Source organism: Phaenicophaeus curvirostris, chromosome Z, assembly GCF_032191515.1.
Source record: "Phaenicophaeus curvirostris isolate KB17595 chromosome Z, BPBGC_Pcur_1.0, whole genome shotgun sequence".
Classification (NCBI taxonomy): Eukaryota; Metazoa; Chordata; class Aves; order Cuculiformes; family Cuculidae; genus Phaenicophaeus; species Phaenicophaeus curvirostris.
Genome location: NC_091431.1, coordinates 824,497 through 837,151, shown reverse-complemented (window position 1 = coordinate 837,151; position 12,655 = coordinate 824,497). Strand labels below are relative to the sequence as shown.

Here is a 12,655-nt window from a genome sequence, read left to right as displayed (position 1 = left end):
AGATGTCAAGACAGGGAAAATATTTTGTTTTCTCATTTCGTTAATCATATCCTTCTCCTTGGTCCTTCATGTGGATCAGCTTTATAAACAGATACATAAACAGTACAATTAAAAGATTCTGTCTTTAGTATCCAAATGAATCAAGGGTAGCTGAAAACTCTCACTATTAATAATATGTCCTAAATCTGCAGCTTCTCTACTCTCATTTAGCATTTTCTGTTCAGCATCATCATTCTGACTCAAGGCTGTACCACATTGCTGGTACCAAACTTTTATGACAGTTAGAACTTCCATTGAAAATGTTTCTTAGAGCTTTTCTTTTCCTGCAATATACTTGTGTTGTTAGACTTAAAATATAGTGCTTCGCAACACAGTACCACTCTTACACACATCCATCCTACTCAATTATCCTTGTAAAGATAGTACCTTTCATTAATTATCTTGAAGACTTGGGGGAAAGAAGACATCTAATTGTGATGATGTTATACACCAGATATTCTACTTTCCTCCCTTTAATTTTTTTTTCTGTTCAAGGATTGGTATGGAAGCATTCATAATTTACACCCTTTCTAGCTTAGTATTGGTGCTGCCAATCAACTGGCACTGTAGGCCATCTGATTTACCTTCACTATTTATTGGATCAAGCTGTTCCCGCCCCGACTTTTAAGAGACATCCTGAAAAGCAGCCACATGCCCCCTGTTGGTCACATCATTGTGATTTAGATATTCCTCCATGCATATCATCTTCCCTCTGCTTTTAGTTTAAGTATTCTTTTATATCCTGTAAAATTTCCAGTGCCAGTAGCCTGATAGAATTTTAGTTATGATGCAGCTTATCGTTCCTATCTAGCTTACTCATGTCCCAGCGGTTCCCCAAACATGTAAATCTCTCCTTTCTATACCATGCTCTTACCCATACATTGAGATTCTGTACCTCTGTTTGCCTCTCATGAATTGTATGCAAGACTGAACAGTATTTTGGAGGATACCAAGGAGATTCTGGGCATCAGTAACTTCTTCCTTTATTAAAAAAAAAAAGCCACACCAACCAGCATTCCTTGAGAACCTCTTGAAACATCACATGTTTTCCTGCATGTTCTTCAAGGAAAGCATAAACCCAAGACTTGTAGCACTGTCATCTATTGATCCCATTACAGCTCATATCCAGTAAGATATTTATACACATCACATACTAATTTAAAACAGGAATGGAAGTTTAGAGTTGCTTGTCTTTTATGACTACTGTGATACAAATCTTTCTGGAATTGTGCATGTGAAGCACCATGTATCAGAGCATCACTACCACAGGCATATCTGAATGCAAAAACACTGCTCTTCCCCATCCACCCCTTTGTCGATTTATGCTGTCACGTGTCAATTCACGTGTCTGAATCATCTAGATAATCCAGGCCTAATATTGCATACAAAAATGTGAATCAACTCCTTCTGAGCTCTATTGGATTGCTCACATCCTGGCCTAACACAAAATAAATGAAATGGGCATGTTCAATTCAAAAGTGATCACGTCACTTTTGAGATCGAGCCTTGCCAAAGGACAGGAATACACTTCAATAATCTTGAACCATCAGTTCAGTCAGGCAACAAAACTAAGTAATACAGCTTCACAGAATGCAAATGAGTGGTAGAAATACCCTTTTTTTGTGTCAGATATAAACAGAATACCTCTGTGAAAAATTTTCAAAGTTACTAGCAGTTTACTTCAGTACTGAGCTTTAAAAAGGATTCTTTCCAGAATGGACAAAATCCAAGCTATAATTAAACTGTGATCACTGCAATTGCTACGCTGCTATTGAAGATGACAGTGACCTTGGTCTAGTCCATCTCCTTTCTCTCAAACGGTGACCCTACTGACGCATACATTGTGGTAGCCTAGTTTGAATACCAACAGGTTAATGGAGAAGAGATTTCCAAACTAGGCTGGAGAAAATAAGGAGAAGAGAGAGAGAGAGAGAGAGAGAGAGAGAGAGAGAGAGAGAGAGAGAGAGAGAGAGAGAGAGAGAGAGAGAGAGTGTGTGTGTGTGTGTGTGTGTGTGTGTAAAATGAATGGCTAATCAAAGGTGGGAGGGCAATAAGCAGAACATTGAACAGGCAGGAGCCTGAACTCTCCCACTGGAAACCTGGGAAGGGACTCATACTCTGGGCTAGCAGACAGATGGACAATTTGTGGGGAAGCATGTGAGAGAAGCAAGAAGAGTTGTCAAAAATCAATAGACTTTGTTTCATACTTAATTTGCAGTTATAGCAGTGGATTCTAGGCTCTGAAATGTAGAGGAGTACATATAAAGACATGCTAAACAGCTCACAGTTCAAGAGATCAAATCTGGAAGATGAAGAACCTTCAGGAAAAGAAAACAAAAAACAGCCACACAGAGAAAGCATTTACGCCTGAATGTGACATTCATCACTGAATGCAAAATTCTTCACTTCATCAGTAGTCTTAGGAAGACCACAGACATTCCTGTTTAAAGTTAACATCTGGTGTTTGACATGGAAAAGTCTCAGGAAACAGTGGTTTCATACATTCAGTGTAACTTCCATTCAAACAGAGTCAAAACACTCAGGACAAAAAGAATTCAACCCTGCAACACTGATTCCCAGCATCAAGCCAATTATTTTAGCCTGTGTTACAGGAAATTGTAATATGAAATTAATGCAACACATTTCCAAAAACTGAAGAAGTTGACAGATGCAACTATTACATAGAGAAAAGTATATATGGTATCAACTATGCAAATGAATACCTTTATTTCTATACTGAAATAAGAAAGGAACAGAATTTTAATATGTAGGAAAATAAATGAAGTATTATTTATTATTCTCAGCATAAACACATTGTTAGAGAATGGAAATACCTTTATATGTACAAGGCAATACATTCATTCTGATGCAAAAATACAATAAAGTTTATAATAGTGTTTCCAATAATTAATACTTAGAAAGAGGGGCGAGGAGGAGAAAAGAGACGGAGATTATTAAGATAACAGATAGGTGGTCATTAAACTACTAAATTATCACATATTCTTCTTATAATTATGCTCTATCATGTAATTTTAAGATAAGTGCAACAATCAGAATTTAGATTAAAAAAAAAAAAGCGCGTTAAGTTTTTCAAGGATGCCTTAAAAACACCAGCCATTTGCCCTCACATTGCAAAAATCTAACACCAAAACAACAAAGTGCAAAGAATTAACAAGGATATTACACAAAGCTGATGGACTATCACATCAGTATTACACAAAAGACTGATTCATACAGTAGTCTCTCCCTATGGTTTATGGATTGCAAACAAAATATTTTCATAAGCAAAGAATGTTAAAAATCCACATAAGTAATTATGTGGTTATGTTGCTATTAAAGACACCAGCATCAGAAACAGAAGTTTTATATCAATTAGAACATCTATCCTAATCAGAATGTTTTTGTAGTAAGCTGAATTCTTCAGGGGGACTTTGGGGAGGGAGGGGAAGAGAAGGGAGGAGGTTGTGGAAAAATCCCCCAAAGCCCAAATGAAATACAGCAAGTATTCTGAGCTTGATCCAAAGCCTTTGAAGTTAACAGAGTCTTCAATTAAACTGCAAGAGACTTTGCATCAGGCCCCTTCTAAGATTTAATGCATTTCCTCAGATTAAATCCACAGAGAATACAGAAGTTTTGCTTTTATGTATTTTCCACTATAAAGTAAATTCTAGAATTCAACTAAGGCACAAATGCACATTTAGGATTGTCAGCTAAATTATATACCTTTATATTTTTCAAAGCTAGAAAATACAGAATGACTGTTCCTCCTGGGATGCAGATGTGTTTTATCTAAAGATCTACTCAATTCAGAAATTACACTTTCCTTTCTTTCCCTGTCACACAGTTGAATAGTATTAGCAGTATCAAGTTTAGAATTTCCTTAATAAATACGTGTATTCACTACAATAGATGTTACACATTCATTTGTTGTGTAACCACACCTCGTATGTTTTAGTGTCTTGCAATAAAAGATTACCATCTAGTGATGGACTCCAAGGAACCTGATGCTCCAAATAATTACTTAACGACTATTGTTAATTAATGCCTCAAAGTAGGTACCCTTTCATAAACTGTCTTTTAAAGATTGTTAGTGTAAAATATATATGCAGTGTAAATCTACAAGCAAGAACACGGAACAACACAAGCACTGTGACTATCCTATCCTTGCACTGTAGACTGATAAGCAGACTAATCTCAGGCCATCAACTGCATAGCTTAAAATGAAACTGAGAAGTATTATTTTCACAACAACAACTTCAATAACATCTTCATCCTTTTTGTTCCTGTCTCTCCTGGGAAGAAATACCTTTCTACTCCTTTCTCATGTCCTTCCTTAACCCTACACCAGAGATTCAGTGAATTCATGGAGAAGCTTGAGAGGTGAAACGTGTGAAACAGCAGAACTCTCATTTGATAAATTAAAGAAACCCTTTCCTTATAACTGTTAGTATTTTAGTGTGTTCCGCAAGCCCAAATTCATTTCAGCCACACAGGTGAAGAGCCATAGATTCTGAATTCACTCACCCCTGAAATAACCCCTGGACTTTAGCTGCAGCATAACTGCCTTTGGGTATCTGTTAAACATAACTGGACCTGAAGCTAGACAGCACAAATATCATCCCTCCAAAATCGTGTTAAGTACATCAGGCAGCTTAGACTTTTAATGATCAAAATCATACCGTGCACCAGGCTGCTCAGTCAAACTCTGGCATATCTGTCTATAGCTATACATGAGCTGCCTGAGATCCTGTTTCTAAAGTCTTTGAATTCCTCTTAAATTCCAAACAAGACAAAGTTGGTTCCTGAACATGAAGCAATCCAAAATAAGCTCACCAGGACTTACATTAGCAACAAATGCTTCTAAGAGCTAGTAATTGCTTACATTTCTGGTCTGGAAGAAATTTCTCAACATACTTAAAAGTTGTGGCAAGCTTTTCAGTAATCTTGAGACTCAGAGGGATGTGGCATGGCCCCAAGAAACTTTTACGGTCACAACATACTCAAAATTTGCCACGCAGAATCCTCTTTGCAGGCAAGCATCTACATAATAAGTACAACAGGGCTGAAGTAACAGGTGAAAATACAGAACTAAGTAGGAAAAGGTGGTGCTTTTCTCAAGGACCACAGATTAGAGCTCAATGCAAAAAAGCGGAAAGCATGCTACTAAATGCGAAGATTGTATCTGGAGGCAAAAAATTGAGGATATATTTATCACCTGTGAGTACTTCTGTGAGTATTTGTTGGTATTTCTGCAAGTCAAACATGCTGACAATAATGTATACTGGAACTCTATTCTTCACTCGAAGAAGAATGCAGTAGTTCTTTCCAGTTTCCATTCCACTCCAACCCAAAATGTGAAAGTCACTGATTTTGAAGAATAGAAGCCATATTATTTAGGGTGAAAAAGATGTATTTTAACTTAAGGAGAGATGGCACTCCAGATTGTTGCTTGTAGTAGAGAGTTCCATTATGCTGGACCAGAATTCTGCTATTCTCAGTGTTTAAAACACAGTTGTTGTTTTTCTCTCATGTCCTATATGGCAAGTACTTACTGGAAGAAAAACTAAATGAGATGCTACAAGAAGGTAGTCAGTAGCTGTTAGCACTCGTGCAAAGGTAACAAAACTAACCACAGTTATGATGAAGGTGCACGCAGGCAGATCAATGTCTCATTTTCTGGACAAAAGCACAGATGAGACATAATTTCTCTAGCACCATAAAAATATCAATGCTTATTAATTAACCTATCTACCCTGCCGATGTTAACCAGCCTATTTCACCCTAAACCTAGGTCAGCAATAAGTTGAAGATAACAGTTAAAAACTTTGTCAGTTTCTAAGTCTGGTTCCTGCTTGTAACACACAGCATTTTTAGGATTAGCTTCTGATTTATAACTTTGGTGGGCTGGAGCACAACACTAACAAACCAAGCCTCTCATAACAGTTCAGGTACATATGCTGTAAGGAACACTTCAAAACGCAATCACAGCTGGAAATACCAATTTAAAATAACATTAAACAAGAAAGCTGTCACATTTTCTAAAACGTTACTAATGTTTTGTTGCCAACAGTACACAACTGCGTACAGAAAGTACACAAAAACTTAGTCAAAACCTAGAAAATGCAAGTTTCATTTTTCAACAGCTGTAACTAAGCACTAACAATATAAAGTCTAGTTAAAGTTGCATGGCAACATTCTTTACAATTTTTACAACAGAATTTATCACCTATTGTTAGCAATAGTGCCAGTAAAATTAAACCGAATTAAAAATACAAGAGGAGGCTGAGGGGAGATCTCATTGCACTCTACAACTACCTGAAAGGAGGTTGTGGAGAGGAGGGAGCTGGCCTCTTCTTCCAAGTGACAGGGGACAGGACGAGAGGGAATGGCCTCAAGCTCCGCCAGGGGAGGTTTAGGCTGGACATTAGGAAAAAATTCTTCACAGAAAGGGTTATTGGGCACTGGCAGAGGCTGCCCAGGGAGGGGGTTGAGTCACCTTCCCTGGAGGTGTTTAAGGCACGGGTGGATGAGGTGCTAAGGGATATGGTTTAGTGTTTGATGGGAACGGTTGGACTCAATGATCCGGTGGGTCTCTTCCAACCTGGTTATTCTATGATTCCATGATACTTCAGCAGAGGTGCACTGACTAGATCACCTTTAAAGGCCATTTCCAACTCAAACCATTCTATGATCTAAAGAAGAACCTATCACTGCCTTACTTACAGTAACGTGGTAAGCTCCAGAAGATCTTTATACATTAGAAAAGGAAGACGTTTTGTCATGAAGCTGATAACTTGCGAATTCACTTTGCAACTATCATAAACTTAATTGCTTATTAGCAACCATCTGTATAGTAATATTGACAGTTGAATCATAAGAACTCAAGTTAAGAGTGCCACCTGCTAAACACTTGTACAATTTTATTGATGCGACTGAAATCTATGAAAACTGTTCTTAAAAAGTATGCTTACCTTATTCTGAAAAATATATGGGGAAACATAGCAATGAAACATAAAATCTCAGTCGGCAGAAAGAATTAAACAAATATCTTGACTACATGTCCACTATGCAAAACTAATATTCAGCATTCCACAGTGAATTAAAAACAGATTGCTTTTTACCAATGAAAACAAACCTATTCTGAAAATGAAAACAGCCACAGGATGTTTTCCTTCAAATATTTTGAAATTCAAGTTAATGAAAAGGTAAACAGTGTGGTCTGCATTTCATGTGACCTACAGAATATTGCTAAGGATAGAAAATAAATTATTTTTTTAATTGTATGTTTAATAACTACCTCTGGAAAAAGAAGAATATATTGGAAAACGAACGTTTGCTAAAACACAGAAAGGACGCCTTCTTGATTTGGGCATAGGCTATGGCCAGCAATTAGCAACCAATAAGTTACGATGGCTTAGCCACCGCTTGTCAAAAATACTGTAATAATTAATGAACATGTTCTATTATAATAAGGCTAAAAATCCTCTATGGGTTTAAAAAAGCACCCATCCATAAACTTGATTTGGAACACGGGATCCACTCACTACAAGGTGCATAATTAACTGAAAAACAGAATCATCTGCAGAAAGTAACAGAAATAACAACAGTGCAAAACCTCCAAAAAATTCCAAACAGATATTACCTGTTTTCAAGAATTATTGCTAAATGAAAACCTATTTGAAGCAAATACGTAAAACACACAGTGAGTCATGACTATGAATACATAAAAAATAATGTGACAAAACAAACTAGTAAGATTAATAATATTCCTTCTATATTCTTGGCAATGAGCTTGTCCTCTTAAAAAATAAAATTCCAATTGTAAACTTGTAAAATTCTTTAAAACAATAGCATTATTTCATTTTGGGGCTACTATACTTTATGCCCCCACATTTGCATGAGGCATTTGAATTCTTGGCAGAAGAATCTCCTAAAGGAAGTGACAAAATGTCTTAGCGTTTGAATTTAGCATCCCTCTTCAAGCATGAAATCCCTCTTCATGCATCCTCACACATCCAGAACCTTTACTTCAGCACCATTCTAACGTAACAGTAACCAGTTCATGACTAACTCACCTTCAGACTGGAAAATCTTGGTCAAATAAATTTAAAAGAAAAATGCTGCTTTTCAGCTACATGTCTGTATTTCCATGACTTCTTCATTACACTGCTCTATCATTGAAAGAAGGAAACACAGTAAGATGCTTCCATCCAAACACTGCTCCAGCAATGCCAAATTCCTATGATATTTTCCTATTAACTTCATTATGCTCAGATGAAGCACAGAAATCCTGGTGCACACTACGCTAATAACTGAAGCATATCATACAGAACTGTGCTTTGCAACAGCATAGTTATATTGCAAACTAATGATGCCATTATAGAAGGAAAAGACACAATTCCACCTTAAAACTTGGACTTTCAACATTTTAGGTTTCAGACTCCCTCTGTGGACCCCTGCATGAACTTAGAATAATGTGGAAGAAAAAATACAATTCCCATGTATTGATATTTTTGATTCAGAATTGCTTTCTGGCACCACTTCTGCTCTGCATCTCTTAAAACAGTACTTCACTCTTCTTTTAGTGTTCTGTCTGGTCTCAACCTCGACTGTTTATTTCAGCAAGTACCCTCCCATTTGTATGCCTTTATTCAATCTTTTACAGACATCACTAGTTAGAGATTTAATGTTTAATAATGGAACATTAGTGGGCTTCAGAGGAAACACTGCACTGAAATTAATGAGCCACGGGGGTGTTAAAATTCCACCCTTATTTCAGGCTTATGTTTGTTATGTTTTATTAACATGTGGAAACTTCTTTCTGCATCTAAAAGCATTTAGAGCCTTTTTCCAACTGTTGTTGAAACCTCAGATTATTTATACTAACTGAACCACGTATATGTACACATATATAAACAAAACAAATCTATTTATAAAGACTCTAAACCAACTAGATGCTTCCTGGTATTCCACTCCAGTTACAAGGGATTAAGCCCACCAGCCTAGGTGACAAGCCTGTTCTACTGAACAGATACATATTTGTTTTGTAGATACGTCCTAGTGAATAAATTTTCTTAGAAAAGCAAGCGTGGTCTGTAATGAAGACAAAATATAACATACAGAATATGCTGTGCAAATGCATGTATTCCCATTCAAATACACACCTTATCCTAAAGAGTGCTCTCTCACTCACATAAACAGAGGAAACACAAAAAGTAACAGGCTTTACCTTTCTGCAGACACTTTCAAAATTAACTTCTGTCCTAAGAGCAAGTCTGGTAACTTCATCCGGCTTTATTTCCTGTGGACAAAAGATGTATTTATTCTTCTTATGATGACACTTTATGAAATCTTTCTAAGGTTCACCTTCCTCATAAACATTCTAACTTCATGGTATCTCCATCTTCTTAAAGGAAGAAAAACAGTTTGATATCTAGAGAGGTTTTTAATGTGTGTACGTGAATGCCACATTTACTGACTTCCAAAACATTACTTACACCTAATCTGACTGTATGCACTACTATGCAGGGGAGCAGAGATTTTCAACAGTAAAGTATGCAGAAGGGTGGGCTTATATAGAGAAATGTTTAAATTGCCTGTATTGTTGTGCTACGAATAAAACTTTGAGATGTTTGAAATGCTCCACTTATCTTAGACTCTGAAATTACATCAGAACTTTCCAACATACGTGCATATATAAGTTTAAGGCAATGAAAATGAAGTTGAGAAGACAAAAAGAAATTCCCTTTTCTGAGGAGACTGACTACACATGCAATTTTTCATTCCTGGACTCAAGCGTTTCCACTGGCAGCTGTTAGAGAGGAATGAAAATCCTGGACAAATGGATTTTGTTAAAAGTTGAATATTCTATGAAACACGCTCTCATGACAGATTTCTCATTATTTTAAAATACATACTTTATACATGCTGTAGTACAAAGTGCCGTATTAAGCTTATCAATTGAATGCATTGAATATTGGCTTTCTCCTCCTAGGGTACTGCATTAAATAAATCATGTTACTTACCAGTTGTTTGCCAGATGGCCATTTTAAAAGCAGTTTAACTTCTATTATGTGGAGCCCAAATAAGTTCCACACACTCACCATCCTGAAAAACGACAAACTTCGTACAAAGAAACCTAGTTATTCCAATAGCTTTCAGCTAGATCTAGCCTATATCAAAATGCTGGTGGCTTTGACACCTAAAGAAAACTATCTGTTTGCTAGTTTCTAAAATTCCAGGAAAGGAGATGACTTAAATATAAAATAATTTTGCAACACTTGTGGTCAATAAAGAAGAAAAAAAATGAAATTGGAAGTGCTCATGCAAGTATTATGGTTTGAGGAAATCAGACATGTCCAGGTGTTTGGGCTGCACCTGTAGTTAAAATTATGCTCAGATCTGGACAAGAAAGGTGCTAAATGACAATGCTTAAAAGCAACTAGTGTGACTGCTGGCTTATAATAGTCAGAGAGTTAGCAAGGATTCAAATGCAAATCAAATTATGGGAGACATGATAATTTACAAGTGTCTAGCAAAAAAATAGTACTATACAATAGGGAAAGACTTTCATATTCCACAGTTAAATTATACTTGTTCCTTTCTCCCTGCTTGATCATTCGTGATAAGTACCTCAACATTTTCATTTAACATCCTGCTCCATTGTTAAGTTTCCACATTCTATCCTGGTATGTCCTAAATCTGGAGTAGTATACGTAATTTCAGGAAGAACCAAGGAGCTTACTTTCTTACAGAGGGTCATACTTTGCATTTCAAACCTTGTGTTCTCCCTCCTTCTATGTGTTCAATACCTTACAGAGAGTGCATCTTACCTAGATCTCTAGGTTGTTGCATAAATTGCATATGTCTTAAAACCACAAGCAAACATGTAGTAATGGGAATAAAGTAACAGAACAAAACTAAATTCACAAAAAAAATATATCTTTTTGTGAATGTCAGAAAAGCTTCCTGACAATGAGGTCTAGAAGTCTACAAAATTGTCTCCCAAAGGTATTGGTGGGAGCCCAATCACTTGGAGGACAGAATCCAGACTGGAAAAACACTGGTGGATGTAGGAAACAATCTTCTACTGGCAGATGGACAGTTGGATGATTTAATAGAATCTAGAGATGGAAAAGACCTATGATTCAGTTTTCCATGACCTTCCAAAGCATTTCACAGATGGTGAAAGTAGGACACAGTGGTTAAGTGACATGCTTACTGTCACATAGTCAGTTGGGGGCTATGAGTGAAGCTCTGAAACCCAATACTACTCAGAAAATCAAGCTGTTGCTTTATTTAAGAAAAAAAAATATACATGATCTTCATCCCAAATAATACTACCTATTTCCTTTCCCACTAGGATTTAAACACAGCAGTCTGGTTTGGAGGGGAGGCAGGTAAGCTTCAGCAATCCCTATACTAGAACATCAAAGGTTTAGTTTTTAATGACAATATTGCAGAATTCCCTTAACACTGCAGAATTGCGCATAGTAATGGAGAAAGAATTCCAGTTTGGAATGTGAAATCATTAATGGAGCTTCACTGAAATGCTTAGTACACAGAGTGAGAACAAGAACCTCCTGTTAAGGCTTAACACCCAAAATTTATAAAGCTTCTCTTTCACTTCTCTTAGATTTAAGACAAAAACTGCATTTTTTACTTATTTTTTACTTCTACTTCAACAGCACCCTGGTTTTGTAAAAGCAGCTATATAAGTCAAGTTATTGGAATAACTAGACTCTTATTCTGTGTCTGTTAATATTTAGCAGCAAACAGGAAAATAGAAGAAGAACATAGTGATATTTTTCCTAGCACAGTTCTGTCAGCTTTGAGATGAACATAGCTCAAGAATTCCTAACTCACAAAAAAACCTTCTGTATTGAATGACTATTATGAAATCTTTCACAAATTATGTTGAGGGTTGTTTACGTACTGTCAGTCAAGACTGAATCCTCATTTTCACCTGGTCAGGATTGAAGCTCACTATTGACAGGATGCCCTCCTTCACGACCTCTAGATTCCTAAGCACGTGCATATTCATGTATCCCCACATACTCTCAGGTCCCTCTTAATCACCAACCAGTACAGTCCCTTTACCCACTGGATGCCCGTGCCAGACCTAGCATCCCTCACTTGCTGACAGATCAAGTTGAAGTCTGCTAGTGAATTAAACAAGCCGAAGAGATACATACATGGTGCCAAGGTGGCAACCCAGACCACCAGGTACGGTGAAAATACAGACACTCCACTCACGCCTTCATCAGTAGGTGCCAGGCACATGTAACCTGCAGTACGAGTCCAGGTGCTACACGAAAAGCCTCTCTTAAACTGCCCCAGTCTCACTTGTAGCTGTGCTCAGGACGCACACTGCTCCTGCTCTGCCAGCTGGGACATGTGCTGCTCCTGCTCTTGTGGTTGGAGGTGAGACCCTCATCAGCTTCTGCTGCTGACACCATGGGCTCAGGTCACCTACAATCACCGTCTGACTCCAGTTGCTAGCCCTGTATCTGCCCATGTTGGTCCTCCTAGTAGCTGGCAACTAGTTCTTACAGCATCCCCCTCCCAGGATAAAGATCAGGATTACATGGAGAGTTAAGATTTATAAAAAGATGAC

General features: G+C 37.2%; 1 protein-coding gene across 3 annotated transcripts in view; it reads right to left on the bottom strand.

The window, feature by feature from the left end:
• The window catches only part of SRFBP1 (serum response factor binding protein 1), a 78,508-nt gene that overhangs the window by 15,470 nt on the left and 50,383 nt on the right, over nucleotides 1–12,655 (bottom strand). For 2 of the 3 annotated variants that reach the window (XM_069880482.1, XM_069880483.1), the window contains one exon: nucleotides 9,269–9,340. The exons of the other annotated variant lie outside the window; for it this stretch is intronic. In XM_069880482.1, coding sequence (XP_069736583.1) covers nucleotides 9,269–9,340 — 72 coding nt within the window. The remainder of the gene's footprint in view (nucleotides 1–9,268; nucleotides 9,341–12,655) is intronic. 3 annotated transcript variants of the gene reach the window in all.